Here is a 23,532-nt window from a genome sequence, read left to right on the forward strand (position 1 = left end):
TTTTCTCCTTGGCCGACTCGGCCAGGGGAATTTGCCAATACCCTTTGGTGAGATCAAGAGTTGTCATATATCGGGCTGTTCCCAGCCGGTCAATCAACTCATCTATACGTGGCATGGGGTAGGTGTCAAATTTTGTAACTTTATTTAATTGTCTAAAATCGTTACAAAACCGCCAGCTCCCATCAGGTTTGGGCACTAGTACAATAGGACTGGACCAGTCACTCTGGGACTCCTCTATCACACCCAATTCCAGCATCCTTTGAACCTCCCCACGTATTGCCTCCCGTCGGGCCTCTGGTATTCTATAAGGTTTTAGTTTTACCCTTTCTTCTGGCGGGGTGATAATGTCATGCTCTACGCCAGATGTTTGTCCCGGAAGCTCAGAGAAAATCTCTTTGTTACGAAGTACAAACTCTTTAACCTCCTGTTGTTGGGGTTTCGATAAGGTGTCTGCTATTCCAACCTCAGGAACTAAGCAATCAGGCTGTGCTTGTGACAAAGTCTCTGCGACTAGGGATTCCCTATCCCTCCAGGCTTTCAGCAGATTGACGTGATAGATCTGCTCCGGCTTTCGCCTTCCTGGCTGTCTAACCCTGTAGTTCACCTCACTAATTTTTTCAATTACTTCATATGGACCTTGCCATTTGGCCAGAAATTTGCTTTCAACCGTAGGGACTAGCACCAAGACCCTATCCCCCGGGGAAAAAGTATGGGTCTTGGCCCCACGGTTGTACACTCTCTGCTGTGCTAACTGCGCTTGGGTTAAATGTTCCTTTACGATTGGCATTACCTGTGCAATTCTATCTTGCATCAGGGTGACGTGCTTAATCACACTCCTGTGAGGAGACCTCTCATTTTCCCAAGTTTCCTTGGCGATATCCAGCAGCCCTCTTGGGTGTCTCCCATAGAGCAACTCGAAGGGTGAGAAACCCGTAGAGGATTGGGGTACCTCCCTAATGGCAAACATCAGATAGGGTATTAGACAATCCCAATTCTTTCCATCTCTATCCACCACCTTCTTTAACATTTGTTTTAGGGTTTTGTTGAATCTTTCAACCAACCCATCTGTTTGGGGGTGATACACAGATGTACGCAATTGCTTCACTTTGTACAACTTGCATAATTCTTTCATAACCCGGGACATAAAGGGTGTACCTTGGTCCATAAGCAGTTCCTTACAAATACCCACGCGGCTAAAAACAAGAGATAGCTCTTTGGCTATGGTTTTGGCTGAGGTATTTCGGAGAGGAATTGCTTCCGGATAACGGGTGGCATAGTCCAATATAACCAAAATGTACTGATGCCCCCTAGCAGACTTCATTATCGGACCTACCAAATCCATTGCGATCCTCTCAAAGGGGACCTCAATGATAGGAAGAGGTACCAGTGGGTTACGGAAATGTGGCATAGGTGCCGACTTCTGACACACAGGGCAGGAGGAACAATACTTTTAAATTTCCTTCATGACCCCAGGCCAATAGAATCTCTGCAATACCCTCTCTCTGGTTTTCTCTGTCCCCAGATGACCTCCCAGAATGTGTCCATGAGCCAATTCTAACACCAACTTCCTGTAAGGTTTGGGCACTACAAGTTGCTCAATGGTTTCTTCTGCCCTTTGAGCCACTCGATATAGCAGGTCCCTTTCCATAGTGAAGTAAGGATAAGGGCAAGTCTTATCTGGGTTCACTAACTCGCCATCTACTTTCACCACATTTTCCCGTGCCTTTATTAGGGTGGGGTCTTTTAACTGTTCTGTGGCAAAATTTTCCCAGTGAACCTCAAGATCCGAAAACTCCACAGACGGCATGTTTTCATCTGAGGATGTTGGCTCCTCCCCAGTTTCTCGAGTTTCCCCCGCCAATACCGACAAGGGAAATTCAGGAGAGTCCTCAGCACTCCCAGAGGAATTCTGGTCATCTTCCTGGTTTATAGGGGCACCAATGGGGGCCTCAGGACAATCCCAGAGTTCCCAGAATTTTGGAAAATCCCTTCCCACAATAGCATCATGTGGTAACTGAGACACTAACCCCACCTGACGAGAGAGGTTACCTTTGGGGGTCTCAAAAAACACTGAAGTTACAGGATACTCTCGGGTGTCCCCATGCACACAAATAACAGCCACCCTGTTCTTCCCAGAGACCTCTGTAGTAACTAATTCAGCTTTTATCAATGTTACCAGGCTACCTGAATCTAGCAACACATCAACATGTCTACCATTAATACACATTTTACATAAATGTTTCTCAGGTCCCCGAATGGCAGTGCATGCAACTGTCGCAAACAACGATTGACGTCTCTCCCTTATAAAGTCACATTGCATAGGCTCATCCACAACTGGGCAATTGGCTGCAATATGTCCCTCTTGCCGGCAGCGGTAGCAAATAATTTTTTTCCCTGCCTCTTGCAGCATGGGCTTCCCGGGCTGCTCCCGCCAGACCTTAGGTAGAACTCCCACCCTCTCACTCTCTCCACCCTCACCCCTTGGAGTCATCTTACCCGCCACTGGGGATGATCTGGTCTTAGGGGGGAAAGTCCGTGAGTCCCTGGAAGAGGTGGTCAAGTTCTCTGTAGCCAAGTACCTCTCAACCAGATCCACAAGTTTATTTGCATTTTCTGGGTCTCCATGGCTTACCCATTTTTGGATGGCAGTAGGAAGAGCTCTCAGGAAACGATCCATAACAACACGTTCCACAATGTTTGGTGCGGTCAAAGTCTCTGGCTGCAGCCACTTCCTGCTCAGGTGAATGAGGTCATACATTTGAGACCTGGGGGGTTTTCCAACCTGAAAAATCCAGTTATGCACACGCTGAGCCCGGACTGCCAGGGTGACACCCAGCCGTGCCAATATTTCTGCTTTTAGCACCACATAGTCTTTTGCTTGGTCAGGCTCTAGGTCATAATAAGCTTTCTGCGATTCCCCAGTTAACAGAGGGGCCACCAGTCCAGCCCATTGCTCCTTAGGCCACTTTTCCCTTTCAGCAGTCCTTTCAAATGTGGTCAAAAACACCTCCGGATCATCCTCTCCAGTCATTTTTGTCAGTAAACGGCTCACACCAAAGGATGCGGTATTATTGTAACCACTTGCTTCATTGGTCTGCGGACGTTGCTGTATTAATGTCTCTATTTTCTGTTGAAAATTCTGCTCTTGCTTCTGCAACAGGTCTATGAAGCGGGCTTCAGATCGCTGCTGGGCTTGTTGCTGAGCTTCCAAACTCTGCTGCAAAGTTGCATTTGTCTGCTGCTGATTTGCATTTGCCTGCTGCTGGGCTTCCAAACTCTGCTGCAAAGTTGCATTTGTCTGCTGCTGATTTGCATTTGCCTGCTGCTGGGCTTGTTGTTGAGCTGCAAGGCTCTTTTGTAAACCTGCATTTATTTGCTGCTGGTTTGCATTTGCTAGAGCCAGCTGTCTCAGTATCTCCTCCATGCTGGCCTTAACAAAAAAAAAAAAAAACTGCCAAAATTCTCCACCAACTGTGAGGGGGTTAGCTCGGTAGCGGGTGTGTGTGACCCCCTGGATGGGTTCACAACACAAAGTCAGGCACAGCAGACAGCGGTGTAGGTGCAAAAAACAAAAGATCCGGTTTATTTAGGCTACATGCAGTGATACATATAACAGCCAAACAAAATAAAACAAGAAAATAAATCCTGGTCAGCTTGACCTCTAACTACACACGTAGACTCCCTGTCTAATAACTGGGTGCAGCCTTGTGCTGCCCCAGTCCCTGTCTCTATTGTAAGGGTTTGCCACACAGGCGTTAACTCACCGCACAGAACAGATCTCAGACTCCCCAGTCTATACACACAAAACTGGTTCCAGGATGGAGCATCTCCCTATGCATGCTGGGTTTTTTTTGTAGAGGCCTTAATGAGCCCACTTACTACAGCTGGGCTCATTAACTCTTCCCCTCTAATTGTAAAAGTCTGCATAAAGCCTGAATCTAGGACACACATATTTACCATCCTGGATACAACCAGGTGACTTTACCTGCGTGCTGCCACAGTACACATTTAAAATACTTGATTTGTCTGTGCTTTAGCCGCAATTTTTTGAGTTTGTGAAAGGGTCTGATTAGCCTTACATGTTTCATTGGACAATGTGTTTGAGTGTAATGTGAAATTCAGTAGACTGGCTCTGGGAGGAAGTCATTCCCACCACCTTTTCTATTAACTGCATTGTACTCATCTGTACAACAAAGGTGAACTTCAGGCAAACAATTGAATACACAGATGATATACATACTGTATATGAGAGCTGTTTTTCCTTCCAAAGGATTTGTATTTCTCTCCATTCAGTATTGTGGCTTGTCATGTTTTGTGTATGATTTCATTGATTTTATTGGTTTCATAGGTTAAATTTGGCTAAGATGTCTGGCTAAGATTATTATTGTGTTATAGCCGAGAGTTCCTTTTAATCTTTTACATGAACCAGTAAGTTTTTTCAGATCCTCAAAGTTTCATGGAGGTCATCAATTTCTTAGAGGTTCTTCCTGTGTTTGTGTTTTTTGCTTAAAAAGAAACCACTTCCCAGTAGTAGTCTATCATATGACATCCTGGACTTTAATTGTAGATATCTGAATGACCCCCCCCCCCCCCCCCCCACTGCCTTCCAGTGCTTCTACCTGCTCGCCTGTGCAATCGGCGAACCAGAAAATGAATCGGTTGTCCCCGGAAGTTGTGCATAGAGATTTCCGGTGACCAGATGGTCCCCAGTCATCTCTATAACCCTCAAAGCCCCGCGTGCGTCCTTATGACACCATGTCTGGGCCAGCAGAAGTAAACAAGGCTGGGGACGCAGCTGGAAAGGCAGAGGCAGCTTTTTTTATCTTGGTATTTCCAACCTGAAGGAGAGATGTGGGGTCTTATAGAACCCACATCTCTCCATAAAGAGATATGACGAGCATATCCATAGAACACTGAGGACTATATCATTTCCAAATAGATATATTCATGTGATTATTTATAATGAATCTGTGAAAATGTGAAAAAAAAAGCCAATAAGCAAATGCATTTCAGGGATCAGAGTACTTCCCTTTTAACCACTTTGCGCCAGGTGGACGTCCAGGGACGGCCTCGACTTTCGGTGGTTATGTTTGAATGATGCCTGAGGCCACAGACATCATTCAGATATGGGCATTTTCAATTCCCGGTAGCTGCTATAACCCTGGTATCCTCTTCTTCAGCGGGTGGTCCTCTTTCAGATAAAAGTGGTCTCTGCAGTGGATTCACTGCAAGATCACTTTTATTAGTGCAAGGAGAGGGGCCCCCCTCCCGCCACGCTCAGGTGGTCCCCGCCACTTACCTGAGCCACCTGGTAGTGGCGGAGACAATCGGGTCCTTTCCCCTGCTTGGCTGGCAGCCGAGTGAGGGGAAGATGACCCCCCACTCGGCTCCATAAGATTGACTGGCGGAAGCAACGTCGAAAACATCACTTCCGCCCAATGCACTTAAAGGAGAGTTTTTAATTAAATTTTTTGTTGCATTTTTGTGTAAATATGAGATGTGAGGTCTTTTTGACCCCCCAGATCTCATATTTAAGAGGTCCTGTTAGGCTTCTTTTCTATTACAAGGGATGTTTACAGTGTCAAAAATTTTTTAAATAATTGACCCCATATCTCATATTTAAGAGGTCCTGTTATGCTTTTTTTTCTATTGCAATGGATGTTTACGGTGTCAAAAAAATTAAAATAATAAAAATAAAAATTTAAAGCACCCCATCCCAACGAGCTCACACGCAGAAGCGAACACATACGTGAGTAGCGCCCGCATGTGAAAATTATGTTCAAACCATACATGTGAGGTATCGCCACGCTCGTTAGAGCAGGAGATATAATTCTAGCCCCAGACCTCCTCTGTAACTCAAAACTGGTAACCTAAATGAATTTTTAAACGTCGCCTATGGAGATTTGTAAGGGTAAAAGTATGTCTCCATTCCACAAACGGGCAAAATTTTGAAGCATGACATGTCGGGTATCAATTTACTCGGCGTAACATTATCTTTCACAATATGAAAAAAATAATTGGGCTAACTTTACTGTTGTCTTATTTTTTAATTCAAATATTCTTTTTTTTGACAAAAAGACTGCGCAAAAACGGTGTGACAAAAAGTATTGCAACGACCGCCATTTTATTCTCTAGGATGTTAGAAAAAAGTATGCATAATTTTTGGGGGTTCTAAGTAGTTTCGATGATTTTAACTAAAAAATAGGCCCAGTCCTTAAAGAGTGGTAATATAGTTAGCTGACACAGTCATAGTTTTAGCGATATTATTTCTTCTTTTTGATCATTGTTGGTCTTCAGAAAGTGCCGACTGGAATCACCAATATCATCCATGGAAATATGTAGAGTTTGGTATCATCCATTCCGGGTCCGGTATCCTTTCTTAGATATTCGTATTATTCACAGTAGCGTATGTAACAGTTGGATCCTCCTGGAAATAATTACAACAGATAATATAACGGGATTCGTGTTATCATGCTATCATGTATTTATGTATATATATATATATATATAGAATGTAAGCTCTATGAGCAGGGCCCTCCTGTACCTTTTGTATTGTACTGTAATTGTGTTGTCTCCCCTATACTTTGTAAAGCGCTGCATAAACTGTTGGCGCTATATAAATCAATAATAATAATAATATATATATATATATATATATATATATATATATATATATATATATATATAGCTACAATCTTTATTAAAGGCTCAACAGGGTCCACAGAAGAGAACTGGAAAGCTAATAAAATTGTTTGAGATTTAAGTTAAATTCAATGGAAATTACAAGGACAACATATACAATAATCCTAACGGAGAAAAATAAAGAATTGTGAGGTACCAGTATGTAACAAATCTTTATAAAATAAAATACTTTTATTTGTAACATAAAAAATGGGAAATGGGGGGGTAATTATCCCACGGCAGCAATAATATACAGCCACAGTTATATAAATTTTAAAAACAAGATGACTTCCCTGGTGCACACTGATTTGGTGCCTTTGTTGACATTTGTTGACATCTTTATAGATGCAATCGGGAGTGTTAAATATGGCCATTTCAGCCGGAGTTCCCCCCAAAAGTGGAACATTATTATTATACACGATTTATATAGCGCCAACAGTTTACGCAGTGCTTTACAATGTATAGGGGGGGACAACACAATTACAGTACAATACAAAAGGTACATAGAGCTTACATTCTAAAGGGAGGGGTTGGTGGTACAAAAGGTAATAGCCGCAGAGAATGATTTGATGGGGGCGGCTCGGGGACAGTTGTTAGATGGGTGTGGGATAGGCTTCCCTGAATAAATGAGTTTACAGGGAACTCCTAAAGGAGGACAGGGTAGGGGGTGATCGGACAGACTGGGGGAGAGAGTTCCAGAGGATGGGAGAGGCTCTGGAGAAGTCTTGAAGGCGAGCATGGGAGGGGGTAACAAGGGAGCTAGAGAGCAGGAGGTCCTGGGAGGAGCGGAGGGGACGATTTGGACGATATGTGCAGATGAGTAGGGATGAGCCGAACACCCCCTGGTTCAGTTCGCACCAGAACTTTCGAACGGACCCCAAATTCGAACGAACTTTAGAACCCCATTGAAGTCTATGGGACTCGAACGTTCGAAATTAAATGTGCTAATTTTAACGGCTAATATGCAAGTCCTAAAAAGGAAAAGGGTTTGGGGACCCGGCTCCTGCCCCAGGGGACATGGATCAATGCCTAAAATGTTTTTAAAAATGGCCGTTTTGGCGGGAGCACTGATTTTAATGACGATTAAAGTGAAAAAAAAGTGAAATATTCCTTTAAATATGGTGCCTGGGGATGTCTGTAGTATACCTGTGAAGTGCCACGTGTTTCCCGTGTTTAGAACAGTCCCTGCACAAAATGACATTAAACGGAAATAACACAATTTAAAACTGCTTGCGGTTTTAATGTTATATCTGGTTCCTGCAATATGGTTGAAAATCATTGAGAAAAATGGCATGGGTAGCCCTCCCTGCCCATTACCAGCCTATTTGGGTCTTGTACGGGTATTAAGGGGAACCCCGTACCCATATTAAAAAAAGAAATGCGTGTGGCCCCCAGGCCCTATATACTCAGAACAGCAGTATACAGGTGGTGCAAACAAGACAGGGACTGTGTAGGTTTGTTGTGTTAAGTTGAATCTGTTTGTAATTTTCAACTGGTACATTTTTAAAGTGTAGCTCCAGTCAAAAAAACTATTTTTAAGCTTTTTGGAAAACATGGGGAAGGGTTATCACCCCTGTATAATTTGTTTTGTCGTCCATCTTTTTTCATCTCACTTTCTGTTGTCTCCTTCCGTTTGCAAGTAGGAGATGTTTGTAAGTTGGATGTTTGAAAGTAGGGGCCTGCCCTATATGCTCTGCAGAAATGGCGGAACAAGGTGTTGGTTTTGCCACAACATTGTAAGCCCTCAAAGTGACTCTTGGTGGGCACTGGAGCGCCCTGCTGTGAATGATTATATCAAGAATTGTAATTACATGCCATTGTTGAACAGTGGTAGAAAAATTGACCTTTGGTGGTTGTGGTTCTGGTGCCACAACACTATAAGTCCTCACCGTTACTCTGGGTGGGCACAGGAAGGGGCCCTCCTGTGAAATATTATATCAAGAATTGTAATTACATGTCCCTGTTAAACAGGGGCAGAAAAATGTGGCCTTAGGCACTGCTGCTGGTGCCATCACACTGCAACCTCTCCCATATACTCTAGTTTTATTGCAGGAATTAGCCCTGCTGCAAAGCATTGCATCAAAAATTGTAAATAAACGCCCCTGTTAAACAGGGGCAGAAAAATTGGGCCTTAGGCACTGGTGCTGGTGCCACCACACTGCAACCTCTCCCATATACTCTAGTTTTATTGCAGGAATTAGCCCTGCTGCAAAGCATTGCATCAAAAATTGTACTTAAACGCCCCTGTTAAACAGGGGCAGAAAAATTGGGCCTTAGGCACTGGTGCTGGTGCCACCACACTGCAACCTCTCCCATATACTCTTGTTTGATTGCAGGAATTAGCCCTGCTGCAAAGCATTGCATCAAAAATTGTACTTAAACGCCCCTGTTAAACAGGGGCAGAAAAATTGGGCTGATGGCATCACCCAGAACCAGAAATGTTCTTCCAACATATCAGCGGAGGAGGAAGAGGATAGACAATCAACATAACAGGACAGTCACTCAGCATCAGCATAGGCAGTCTTGAAGGGATGTGATATTTCAAAAAAAAATATTCTGTTACATCAGCTTCAGGTGCTTGGTAGCTGTGGGTGATCCAAGACTGATTCATCTTGATGAAGGTCAGACGATCAACTGAGTCGGTGGACAGGCGCACCCTGTGATCGGTAACAAAGCCACCAGCAGCACTGAAGGTGCGTTCCGAAAGAACGCTGGATGCAGGACAGGCCAGTAGCTCAATTGCATACTGTGCAAGCTCTGGCCAGTGATCCATCCTCAAGACCCAGTAAGCCAGAGGATTTTCGGTAGGAAAGGTGTCCACGTCTGACCTTGCCCCTAGGTATTCCTGCACCATGTAAATCAGACGCTGGCGATGGGTGCTGGAACCGATCATACCTTGGGGCTGCGGACTAAAAAATTGTCTGAAAGCATCAGTCAAACGGCCACCTTCTCCACCGCTCCTTCTCACCGATGCCTCAGCAACACGTTGTCCAGGACCAGGAGTTTGTAACCTCCTAGTCTCTGGGAACGCGTTGCACAGACCTTTCTGCAAGGCCTCCCGGAGATGTCTCATCCTCTGCTCCCTCTGCGATGGCAAGATAAGGTCGGCAATCTTACCCTTGTACCGTGGATCAAGGAGAGTGGCCAGCCAGTAATGGTCCCTCTCTTTGATCCGAAGAATACGAGGATCCTTCCGCAGGCTTTGCAGGATCAGGGAGGCCATGCAGCGTAGGTTAGCTGAGGCATTCGGTCCGGAGTCCTCTGGGTCACTAAGAACCACATGATCCGCAGATACCTCCTCCCAGCCATGTACAAGTCCACGTGTTTGTTGGGACTGTAAATCATCCCTACAAGACTGCTGCTGCTGCTGATGCTGAGTGCCAGCCTCCACCTCCATGCTGACACAATCATCCTCCTCCTCCTCTTCCTCCTCCTCATCCTCTTCCTGTGTGATGGGTGGCACAGCAGGAACACTGTCTGGATAAAGGGGGCCTTGAGAGGCAAGGAAGTCCTCCTCTTCCTGCCTCTGTTCTGCCTCAAGTGCCCTGTCCATTATTCCACGCAGCGTATGCTCCAAGAGGTGGACAAGAGGTACAGTGTCACTGATGCATGCACTGTCACTGCTCACCATCCTTGTGGCCTCCTCAAACGGTGACAAGACAGTGCATGCATCCCTGATCATGCCCCACTGGCGTGTTGAGAAAAAACCGAGCTCCCCTGACCCTGTCCTGGTGCCGTAGTCGCACAGGTCCTCATTGATGGCCCTCTGCTGCGTGTGCAGCCGCTGCAGAATGGCCAACGTTGAGTTCCATCTGGTGGGCATGTCACATATAAGGCGGTTCTTGGGCAGGTTCAACTCCTTTTGGAGCTCAGCCAGCCGAGCACAGGCATTAAATGATCGGCAGAAATGCACACAGACTTTCCTGGCCTGCTTCAGGACATCCTGTAAGCAGGGGTACCTGCCCAAGAACCGCTGCACCACCAGGTTAAGGATGTGAGCTGCACAGGGCACATGGGTCAATTGTCCCTGTCGGAGGGCGGAGAGGAGGTTGGTGCCATTGTCACAAACCACCATTCCTGGCTTAAGCTGGCGTGGCGTCAACCACCTCTCGGCCTGCCCCTGCAGAGCTGACAAAACATCCGCCCCAGTGTGGCTCCTGTCCCCCAAACAAACCAGCGCAAGCACGGCATGCCATCGTTTTGCCTGCGTACTTGCGTAGCCCCTGGAACGCCTACGAAGCACCGCTGGTTCTGAAGACAGAGCACTGGAAGAGGCCATGGAGGAAGAAGAAGAGGAGGGGGTGGAGGAGAGAGGTGTGTCACAACCAATAGTAGCATTTTGGAGGCGTGGTGGCGGAACAACCTCCAACACTACTGCACCTTGTCCTGCATCCTTCCCAGCTGCCAGAAGAGTGACCCAATGGGCCGTGAAAGACAGGTAACGTCCCTGTCCATGCTTGCTGGACCATGAGTCAGCAGTAATATGCACCTTACCGCTGACCGCCCTGTCCAGCGAGGCAAGGACATTGCCTTCCACATGCCGGTAGAGAGCCAGAATCACCTTCCGTGAGAAAAAGTGGCGTTTGGGGACCTGCCACTGAGGAACCGCACATTGTACAAACTCACGGAAGGGGGCCGAGTCTACCAACTGAAAAGGCAGCAGTTGAAGTGCTAGCAATTTAGCCAAACTAGCATTCAACTGCTGGGCATGTGGATGGCTGGGAGTGAACTTCTTTCGCCGGTCCAGCAGCGGGGGCAGGGACATTTGCCTGCTATAATCGGACGTGGGTGTACCGCTAGCAGAGTTCCCGGAAGCACTTGGATGTGACACACCTAATTCTACACCTTCATTCCTCTCAGAGCAGGTTTCAGAGAGGACTGAAGGTCTATTGGGGTTGGAGATCCCAGCTGATGAGGAGCAAGGAGAGGTCCGCTTTGTTCTTTGGTGTGGGTCTTTGAGGTACGCTTCCCAACGAGCTGCATGGCAGGTCAACATATGTCTGGTCAAGCATGTGGTGCCCAAGCGGCTGATGTTTTGGCCACGCGAGATACGCTTGAGACATATGTTGCAAATAGCAGCGGTGCGATCTGATGCACTCGTCTCAAAAAAGGCCCACACCAAAGAACTTTTAGAATAACGCGCAGAGGCAGCGCCCTGCACAGGCGGAGCTCTGCAGTGTGATTCAGTCGGTGTGCTGCCCCTAAGCTGGCCCCCGGAAGGCATCCTGCCTCGTTGGACATGTGCCTCCTCCTCCTCCTCCTCTCTCCTTCCAGGCACCCACGTGGAGCCAGTGCCCTCATCATCCCCTCCCTCTTCATCGCTGTAGCAAACCTGGCAGTATGCTGCAGCTTGTGGAACATGACTGCCAGATTGCTGTCCTTCTTGAGCATCCCCTCTCTCTGCGCTCACGCTACTGCCTTCCTCTAGCTGAGTGTCATCATCAGAGCCCACAAAACACTGGGCATCCTCCTGGAGCATGTACCCAACACTGTGCTCAAAGAGTTCAGGAGACTCCTCAGGAGGACGTGGTGGGTCTAGGGAAGGAGTCACTGATGATGACATTGAGAGGAGGGAAGACGATGCGTTGGCAGCTGCTTTGCTAGTACCCTGAGACTGGGTGAGAGAGGATGAGGAGGATGAAGAGGGCTTGGTCATCCACTCTACCAAGTCGTTGGCATGTTGCGGCTCAACATGTCCAGCTGCCGAAAATAAGGACAAGCGTGTCCTATGGCCACGTGCTGATGACAATGCACCGCGTCCACGACCAGCACTGTTGTCTCTAGACACAGAGCCTGCTTGCCCTCTTTTATCGGCTCGCGCCTGTCTGCCTCTCCTTACTGGCCTTCCAGACATGGTAATGGCCTGAAGGGAGTTGGGTAAAAAAGCAGTTGGGTAGTGTATATTGTGCTAGAGGCACACAACACCCACTAACTCCTGCAGATGCCTTTATTATAGAACACCAGAGATAAAGGGTTATATACAGATGTATACTGTGCTGTGCTGGAGGCACACACAACTTCCAATAACTCCTGCAGATGGCAAGTGGTCTCAAATAGAGAAGAGCTATGTAGGTGGATATAGCGGTATGTACTGGGTACAGAGCACGCAGACAGCACGCACTAGCTCCTAACACTACTGACTGCAAGCTCTATTATAAAAGATAGATCACTAGCTATATAGGTGAGGTGAATATAGCGGTCAGGGCACGCAGACAACAACCACTACACAATAGCAAGATCGAAAATCGCCCGAAAACGATCGGTGTGTACTGTGTTGAAGGTACACAGAACACCCAGTGCTTCAGACGCCAACACACTACACAAGGCCGCCGCGCTGGCGGCCTTATATAGTGTGGGGCATGCACTACACAGCCTGAGCTGTGGCCAATCATGGCTCTCCTCGCTGTTGGCTCTGCGATTGGCCAAGCATGCGGGGTCACAGTGCATGCTTGGCCAATCATGAGCCAGCAATGCACTGCGCCATCGCAGTGCATTGTGGGCCATGAGCGCCACACGAATTTGACGCGAATGGACCAAAATGTTTGGACTTCGCCGAACGGACGAACAGCCGATGTTCGAGTCGAACGTATGTTCGACTCGAACACGAAGCTCATCCCTACAGATAAGGTTGGTGATGTAGATGCGGGGCGATGTTTGGGTGGCTTTGTATGTTACGGTTAGCATATGGTTATATATAGCATATGGTTAGGAACTTACACTCATTTGTCTCCCCCTGCCTCCGGTACCATATTTGCCACCCTTCAGGGGGGATGGGTGGAGCTGTCTTAACTTCTAGGGGCCACGGCCCTTGACATCACGGCTCGGCTCCCTCCTTCTGCTTCTCCTGCTGCCGGGCCAGTAGGAGAGAGCACATGTGCAGTAGGGTTTCTGGCCTGAAGCTGTAAGGTTACACTGCCGGGTTCCCTTACCCGAAATGGCGGCAGCAGCACCTGACAGCTGATGGAAACATCAGCCGCGGTGCAGACATCGCTGGATTCCACAGAATACATTAAGATAAAAAAAGCCTTCTGCCTTTAAAACCACTTTCAGTGTGAAGTGAGCTAAAATAATGTTATGATGGCTTCAAGCACCCAATCATAAAAATAAAATCAACATTATGGGGTGTGGCTTGGCGCTGTTCCGAGATGGCCGCTTGAATCCAGAGCTCCCGTCCAAGAGACCCTGCTACAAACAACCAGGCAAGTGTGCGGTGGTTATTCTTACTCATTTGGAGCCCCTCTCTACTGCGACATGTCAGCGGCGAGATCCCGGTCGCCACCGGAGCCCGACGCTCCCCCCGCCAGACAAATCCCTGAGATATTCCGGGCCCGGCCTACTGGTGGTACCCGAGCCGCGGCCTCGAGTAGGCCGCGATCCCACAGCAGAAGCCCGATCTGTGCTAGGCCCGAACCGGACGCCAGAGATCAGCCACCGATCAGCCTAGAGGATCTGCGCAATGTCGCAGCAGACATTAAACACACCCTTTCTGCTGCCATATCAGATCTCCGGACTGATATCCAATCTATGACGCTGCGAGTAGAGGATATTGAAGTGACACAGGCCCGCCATGATTCCTCCCTCTGCCAATTACAACAGCTCACTGAGTCTCATGCCATCCACCTCAGGGATGTTAACAGGCATATGGAGGACCTTGACAACCGGGGGAGACGTCGAAACCTAAGAGTGCGAGGTATTCCTGAATCCCTAGACCCTAGTCTTCTAACCCAGAGGGTGGTTAATATATTTAATGACCTACTCGAAAGACCCCCGGACAATCCAATTGTATTTGAGCGTATTCACAGGGCTCTACGCCCCAGGGGCCACGACACTGACCCCCCGAGAGATGTGGTCTGTTGCCTGACAGACTTTCCCTTGAAAGAAGAAATTCTTCGCAAGGCCAGAGATAGGAACCAAATCATGCACAGAGGAGTGAATATTAAAATATTCCAGGACCTGTCTAACATCACACTCCAACGTAGAAGGGAACTCCGACCGCTACTGGAAATTTTGAGGAACAGGGCCATCCCTTATCACTGGAAGTATCCCTTTTGCCTTTCTGTCTCCCATCAAGGTCACACAGAAAATTTGAGAGTTCCGGAAGATCTCGACCATTTCTGTACTGCACTGGACTTGCCCCACGTGGACCTGCCAGACTGGTACAGTGACTTCAGATTTCCTACACTTCACAGGGCGACTTCAATGGAGGGTGTAGATGAAGCAGGCAACTACGCCCTTGGCAGACGCCGCAGACCCATGCACCAACCTCCTCTCCACCGCCCTCCACAGAGGAACGCCACTCCGCCGAGAAATGGCAGTCCCACGGCATCACCTGCTCATCGCAGGCCCCGCCATAACTAAGGTACATTTCTTTAGTTCTGGCACCTGTTGTTACGAATGTTGGCCGTCATTTTGCGACCATTTTGCTGAAACAGAACTTGCCCCTTCCTGGAGACAACGGTACTTGCCGATTTTACCCGCCTAGCACGAACACCAGCCGGTGCCGCTTATCTACCGTGCAGTTCCCTTGATACTCTCCATTGCTGCCCTTGTTTACGCTCTGGGAAGATCACCATACCCATTCCCTCCCTGCGAAAGTTTCTCTCCTCACAGACTAGGAAAGACTAATTATACGTACCTTACGAACCCAATATTACTGATTCAAGACTTTTTACCTCATGGCTCTTCACATGTGCCCTTATCTGGAACTTCCTACAATGTCCCGTATAACCGAGGTGTACTCCAGACCGCCTTGGACGTTGGTCCTCCCCCCCTTGCTATTTCACCCTTTGCATTCCTGGTGTGGCTCTCATAGCACATCCCGATGTACCTCTGACATTCCGTACTTGACCCAGGTTGCAGCCTTCTCGTCCAGCTCCCCCCCTCCCTCGCCCTTCTCCCCTCCACCTCCTCCCCCTCCTCTCCCTCTCCCTCCCTTGGTTACCTCTCTGGTTTATCTTTTTATTTCTATGCATATAGTCTCTGCAGCTCGTTCATGACCTGATTCCTGCCGCATTATTGTCTACTAAGGAGTCGGGAGTGTGGTGTCGGGTAAGAACAGCCTTTAGCCCCACGGGCATTTGCACCTATTTGATTACTACTTGTTCCGCACCTGGTACCCAGCGTTACACATTGAGGTATAAGACGCATGTCTCTCACTTCACGCAATAGATGAAAAGCACTAGTGCCACTCCCAAATATTGTGAACAGGGACAGTCGATATACATAGTACTGAGGGGAGGGGGGTGGAGGAGGAACACACTTCCATATCCTCATCCTCATATCATTCATGAGGGGGAGCCCTGGCGGGGGGGAGGTGACTGAAGACGGGTCACACCTTCTCATCTGGGGGAAAAATTCCCTTACGGCAGCAACGCCGTGGCATTGACTAGATAAACTAACTCCCCTAACGTCTCGAATAGGGACAGCTCCCATAAGTAGGACCCTTCATCCAAACTGCACCTGCTGCTTAGTTATTATTCGATTGGCTACCCCGTTACTCCCGGCTCCGATTGTTGCAAGTACCTACTGATGTTATTGTATGATTTTATTATGTCTCCCAGATATGGCATTTACTGTTATTTACTGTTATCTCTTGTGCTTATTCTCATCTCTGTTTCACATGTTAAAGCATTCTGTTGTGCCATCTTGTATTTCTGCTTTAAGTTATTTTTTGTTTAACGGTTTAAGATTAAGATTGCTTTTTGCCTTTATACTACGATCCGAAGCATTCCCTCCACGTACCCTGCCCTGTTTTGCTGTCCCTGACCTTCTCGACATGTACCAGGCCCATGCCTATACCTGACTCCACATGCATTGTCCACATGTTTATCCTCCTGACATATCCAGCCCTCCTCTCTCTCTAGCCAGACCTGGGGACCTAGACATCCCCGAGACACCCTACCCGGACTACTTCCACCTTCTCGCCTATAGGTCATGACTGCTACCCTTTTCGTAACCCTCCCTAGACCTACAACATATCCGACTACGAACCCCCTAAGCCACCATCATTCACCCGGAATGTGCCCTGTGCCATTCTGACTAGGAACTCGACATTTTCACCTTAACCCCCGGATTCTAGGACTACATCAATGATCACCGACCCGTAACACTCCCTATCAAGATCTCCATTATGATATCTTTAAGCTACTACTGTTGGCTCCCCCTAGAACCCATGCCATGTACCACCCTAACTTGCCTCCACTCACACATTACGGTCTCGCAGTGACGGGACCCCTCTACACCTCGTGTAACCCCGTCCGCCACCCCCAAACAACAGACGCTGGTAGTCAGTGTTGACCCAACCGGTGCCCTTTTCGGTACTCTGAGGGTTGACTGGTTCAACCCAACCACCGGTCTCATTTCCTATCCCCTCTACCTAACTCTCCACGTACCTGATCCTCTCTTCCGTATAACAACCTCTAGCCTCCTCTCTTCCCCCCCTCTTCTCTTTCCTCTTTCTTTTTCTCTTGCTGCTCTTCCCCCTTCCTAAGGCCTCCTCCTCTCAAGCATTGTACACAACTTCTGCCTCCGACCTCCGACGAAATGTCCCCTTCTTCGCAACGAATAGCAAACTTGTCCTTGAAGCTTGTCTCCCTAAACGCAAAGGGATTAAACACCCCGGAGAAACGCCATCAGACACGATTGATGATGCAGAAATTGAAAGCAGATGTTGTCTTCCTGCAGGAGACCCATTTTTGCTCTAAATCTACCCCCAAATTGTCCAATCACACCTTCCCAGTGGAATTTCACGCAACATGTCCCGATTCTAAAAGCAAAGGAGTCTCCATACTTCTCTCCAAACACTTTGACTTCCAGACTCTGGACACTCTAGCAGATGCGAATGGCAGATTCTTATTTCTCAAGGGTACATTTAAAAAGAGGAAGATTACGCTAGCAAACATATACAGCCCTAACACTTCCCAAGTTACCTTCTTCCGAAACATATTGCATCAACTTAGCTCTTTCTCTGAAGGGATGCTGATTCTTGGTGGCGACTTTAACACCCCCTTAGATCCCCTACTGGACACTTCCTCCGGGACCTCCAGCTTACCGTTTCGTGCACTCAAACAGATCAGGAAAAGCCTTTATCAACTATTATTACTTGACACGTGGCGAACGCTTCACCCTAGAGATAAAGATTTCACCTTCTACTCTGCCCCTCACAACAGGTACTCACGGATCGACTACCTTATGGTCTCCCAGCAGGACTTACACCATTTAACCAAAGCCTCTATAGAACCCATGACGATCTCTGACCATCACCCTATCACGGCTCTATTTACTTTTCCTGAACGGCTTGAACGAACCTCTATATGGAGATTAGATGCGAATATCCTAACAGACGAACTTAGAGTTAAGGAAATCAGGGACTGCCTATCCCACTATTTCTTAGACAATGACACTCCAGACATTTCCCCACTCACGCAATGGGAGGCACATAAATGCGTGGTTAGAGGCAAATTTATCTCCCTTGCTTCTGCCCGCAAGAAGGAAAGAGCTGCCACATTGACAACCCTATTTGCGAAACTCAGATCCCTTGAAACCAAACACAAGAGAACCCTAGCAGAAGACGCCCATTCTGAGCTAATAGATACCCGCACCCAGATCCAAGACATATTAGGCTACCAGACGAGGAAATCCTTTGCCCTCTCACAGAATTTTTTTTACGAACATGGTAACAAATCAGGCCGCTTATTGGCGCGCATGCTTAGATCAAAAAAGGCCAAACAGACGATACACCATATCCACTCCCCTACCGGCTCCACCCTTGAAACGAACGCAGAAATAGCACGGGAATTCGAACGCTACTATACCTCCCTGTATAACCTTAACTCCGACTGCCCACGCCCTCCAGACCCCCAAAAGCGTCTACACGACTTTCATACGTATCTTTCTAGACTTCCTCTTCGAAAAGTTCCCTCTGACGCCCTCCAGTCGTTGGAAACACCAATCTCGGCGGCAGAATGGCTACAAGCAGTCAAACAAACAAAACCAGGCAAGAGCCCTGGACCCGACGGACTGACTTCAGCTTATTACAAATTATTTGCCGAGACACTCCAGTCCCCCTTTCTTAAGGCCTTCAATTCTGTCCCAACGTCCAAATCCCTCCCCCGAGGAATTTTAGAAGCCCATATCACCGTTATACCCAAGCCCGATAAGGACCCAACAACCACAAGCAGTTACAGACCAATTTCCCTACTCAATGTAGACGTCAAACTTTTTGCTAAAATATTAGCCAACAGGCTCCTACCATTCATTCCAACCCTCATCTCCCCAGACCAGGTAGGTTTCGTTCCCGGGCGTGAAGCCAGGGACAACACCCTGAAATCCATCAATATTCACCACATGATAACACAAACTGAACAGCAGGCCTTCTTCTTGTCTCTTGATGCGGAGAAGGCGTTTGACAGAGTGGCATGGGATTACATGGAAGCAGTGCTTCATAATCTGGGCCTTGGACCTCACATGATGTCCATGATCATGTCTTTATACTCTACCCCTTCTGCAAGGGTTCGGGTCAATGGTACTCTGTCAGACGCCTTCCCCATCGGAAACGGAACAAGGCAAGGTTGTCCCCTCTCCCCGATTCTGTTCATTCTAACTCTAGAACCCCTCCTCCAGACCCTTTCACTAAACGATGATATTAAGGGCATCCTCACCCCACTTAAAGAGTATAAATATGCGGCTTTCGCAGACGACATATTGATGTTCCTCATGAACCCTATTACTACGCTCCCAATTGTTCTATCAGAGTTCAAAAAATTTCAAGCCATTTCTAACCTTAAAATCAATTTTTCCAAGTCTTACGCCCTGAACATCTCCCTACCTGAGGAGACCCAAGCGCAATGTGAAGCGAACTTCCCCTTCTGCTGGAAGAGCGACTCCATTACCTACCTGGGCACACAAATTTCTAGAAAGTTAACTGACCTATATGCTAAAAACCATCTCCCCATCCTCCAAAACCTTACGGATGATCTTAAAAGTTGGAACAAACAATCTCTCTCTTGGTTCGGCAGAATCGCGGTCCTCAAGATGAATGTCCTGCCTCGCTTACTATATATTCTCCAACCGGTCCCTATACAAGTTCCCCAAACGTTCTTTAAAACGTACAACTCCATATGTTCGAAGTTCTTGTGGGGAGGCCGAGCACCTAGAATTTCCCTCCGGACCCTATCACGCCCTAAACTCCTTGGGGGCCTGGGCTTCCCAAACATACTTAACTATTATAGAGCAGTCCATTTAACTAGAATAGTTGACTGGAATGTTCGCGACCCTTACAAAGAATGGGTCTCCCTAGAGGCCTCCTTCTCCTCTCGCCCGCTCGCTTCCTTGCCTTGGATGAAACCGTCTCATGTACCCATCACAGCCACCCTCCATCCCCTCATACGCCCGACACTGAAATGCTTCCAACACATCTGTACCCACACGAAAATCTCGTCAATCCCGGGACCCCTTACCCCGATTAAATGTAACCCAGACTTTCCGCCTGGCATATCCCCAGATTTCTTGACAGACAACTGGCCAAGAGACACGTTGAACGCTTGCCACTTTTTCGAGAAAGGGTCACTCATCCCAGCCTCGACCATCGCTAATAATGTGCATAGACCACCCATCCCTCCTTGGACCTACCTATTGATCGCTCATTACCTACGATCACTAGACACAAACTCGCAATGCTCTAGGACACTTACCCCGTTCGAAATCCTGTGCACCCAATCCACCCCCCAAAGGCATCTCATAGCGTTCACCCATAACTTGCTTTTTGATGGGGAGCGTCCCGGCTCCACCATTGCATGTAAACGATGGGAGGAAGACCTTGCCTTACCGCTAAGTGATGAACAATGGGATGCCATCTTTCAAACCATTCATAAGGGATCACTGAATGTCAGCACACAAGAAAACGGCTATAAAATACAATCCCGTTGGTACCGTACACCCTCTCTACTACACAAATTTGCCCCCAATGCCACTGACACCTGCTGTAGGTGCAACCAAGACAGGGGTACACCACTTCACATTTGGTGGTCATGCCCCTCGCTACATAATTTCTGGAGAGAAGTATGCAGTCTCGTCTCCCAAATTACCACTTATAACATTGACCCAACCCCAGCCCAATGCCTCCTCCACCTCTCGCCCCTACCGAGACGAACTTACCATGGCTCTCTAGCTATGCACATGCTCAACGCAGCTAAACAGTGCATACCTATTCATTGGGGCACTTCCGAAATTCCCTCCATGAAAGAGTGGTTCTCCAGAATCAACAAAATAGCTGAAATGGAAGAACTGATTCATATATCCAGAGACACCCCTTCCAAATTTAGCACAAAATGGGCCTGTTGGAAACACTTCTAGACCACTGCCGATTACTTGGATGTGTGATGAAGGGGACATTTTGCATTTTGCACTTTGCATTTTGCACTTTGCATCGCAGATTTTCTACTTAGATTTCCTTACCCTGGTACCTACTAACCTTAGAGATCGCCAAGCTACAAAGGCAAACAAGAAGTTGATCTACATATCATTCTATATGCTTCGGGGGGCCTTGGGGAGGGGGACTCCAGACAGCTCCAATCTACCCTCTACCTTTGCTCCCCCCGTCTGCCTCTAATCCCTATTGCCCTCCTTCTCCTCCCCTCTCCTTTCTACCCCTTTCTCTCTCTTCTCTTCTACATCCACCCCCCTCTGCCCCCCCCTCCCCTGTAATATTCCTCATCCCAGACATTTCGATCTAGGCACACACACCTACCACTATATTTCACGGACACGAACCCCCAACACTCTACCACTGCAGACCCTACCCAAGCCGCTTTATCAGGAAACTGCACGATGCGACCTAAGAAATTCGTTACCTGACTTGTCCTATCAGCTACCCCTAGACTCTTTTGGAATGGATCCACCCCCTCACTCCTTGGACCCAGACTGTATCCCCCAGATGGATTCCCTTACCTGATTAAGGCAGCTATCTTCCTAGCTTCAAGTTGCGGACAATTCCAAACCCCTCTTATGCCCCTCTTAATGCCTACTCCCCCCCCCCCTCAATTAGGGTCTCTCTACCTACATAGCCTTATCAAACTCATTGCATGTTTTATTTGATGTGTTATCTGTACGTTTGTTGGCATCTTAACCCTCCAATTGTTGGGGATCCCTTTGTACGTTTATGCATCTATACTTTTGTGCCTACTATTTCTCTTCAATAAAATTGTCTTTAAAAAAAAAAAAAAAAAATCAACATTATTTTAAAATCATCTACATACTTGTATATTTGCACCAAATAAACAGAAAAGTCAGTGCTACTACTCATACACCACATAGATAGCAGAGCTCCCAGGTGCTCAATCCACAGTCGCTGGCAGAGTAGAATAATGTGGAAAACAAAATCAGCAGTCCCATTGTTGCTCTTAAAATGTCTTTATTGAATAGCCACAGTGAGCAAACGCAGCTTAAGTCAGTTGACGCGTTTCAGCCTACAAGGCCTTAGTCATAACCTGTCATATGACTAAGGTCTTGTAGGCTGAAACGTGTCAACTGACCTAATGTGCATTTGTTCACTGTGGCTATTTAATAAAATGAAGACATTTTAAGAGCAACAACCGGAGTGCAGATCATTTTTTCCACATATTTGCAATGAAACCACTCTCAGTTTATACTACACATCGGAAAATCAGTTTTATCATTTAATTGTTTTAGGTATTAAAAATAACTCAGCTATCAGTTAGTACAGGTTTCCATTGTTTTATATATATATTGTGGCAGCATGCAGGTTAAGTCACCTGGTTGTATCCAGGATGGGAAATATGTGTGCCCTAGATTCAGGCTTTATGCAGACTTTTACAATTAGAGGGGAAGAGTTTATGAGCCCAGCTGAAGTAAGTGGGCTCATTAAGACCTCTACAAAAAACCCCAGCATGCTTAGGGAGATGCTCCATCCTGGAACCAGTTTTGTGTGTATAGACTGGGGAGTGTGACACTTGTTCTGTGCGGTGAGTTAACGCCTGTGTGGCAAAAGTCTACAACAGAGACAGGGACTGGTGCAGCACAAGGCTGCACTCAGTTGTTAGATAGGGAATTATAAGTGTGTAATTAGAGGTCAAGCTGACCAGGATTTATTTTCATGTTTTATTTTTGTTTGGCTGTTATATGTTTCACTGCATGGAGCATAAATAAACCGCATCTTTTGTTTTTTTTTGCACCTACAACGCTGTCTGCTGTGCCTGATTTTATGTTGTGAACCCATCCAGGGGGTCACACACACCCGCTGCCGAGCTAACCCCTCACAGTTGGTGGAGAATTTTGGCAGTTTTTTTTTTTTTTTTAAGGCCAGCATGGAGGAGATACTGAGACAGCTGGCTCTAGCAAATGCCAATCAGCAGCAAACAAATGCGGGTTTACAAAAGAGCCTTGCATCTCAACAACAGAGCCTTGCAGCCCAGCAGCAGACAAATGCAACTTTGCAGCAGAGTCTGGAAGCTCAGCAGAAGGCTCACCAGCAGAGTCTGGAAGCTCAGCAGAAAGCTCACCTGCAGAGTTTGGAAGCTCAGCAACAAGCCCAGCAGCGATCTGAAGCCCGCTTCATAGACCTGTTGCAGAAGCAAGAGCAGAATTTTCAACAGAAAATAGAGACATTAATACAGCAACGTCCACAGACCAATGAAGCAAGTGGTTACAATAATACCGCATCCTTTGGTGTGAGCCGTTTACTGACAAAAATGACTGGAGAGGATGATCCGGAGGTGTTTTTGACCACATTTGAAAGGACTGCTGAAAGGGAAAAGTGGCCTAAGGAGCAATGGGCTGGACTGGTGGCCCCTCTGTTAACTGGGGAATCGCAGAAAGCATATTATGACCTAGAGC

General features: G+C 47.4%; 1 protein-coding gene across 2 annotated transcripts in view; it reads right to left on the reverse strand.

Moving 5' to 3' along the window:
• Positions 1-4,612: 4,612 nt before the first annotated feature.
• Positions 4,613-23,532, reverse strand: part of LOC143942663 (Fc receptor-like B) — a 41,027-nt gene continuing 22,107 nt past the window's right edge. For both annotated transcript variants that reach the window (XM_077464043.1, XM_077464042.1), the window contains one exon: positions 4,613-6,427. In XM_077464043.1, the coding sequence (XP_077320169.1) occupies positions 6,380-6,427 (48 nt within the window). In that variant the 3' untranslated portion in view covers positions 4,613-6,379. The remainder of the gene's footprint in view (positions 6,428-23,532) is intronic.

The sequence above is a fragment of the Lithobates pipiens genome, unplaced genomic scaffold, assembly GCF_037356315.1.
Source record: "Lithobates pipiens isolate NorthernLeopardFrog02 unplaced genomic scaffold, aLitPip1_a1.2 Scaffold_30, whole genome shotgun sequence".
NCBI lineage: Eukaryota > Metazoa > Chordata > Amphibia > Anura > Ranidae > Lithobates > Lithobates pipiens.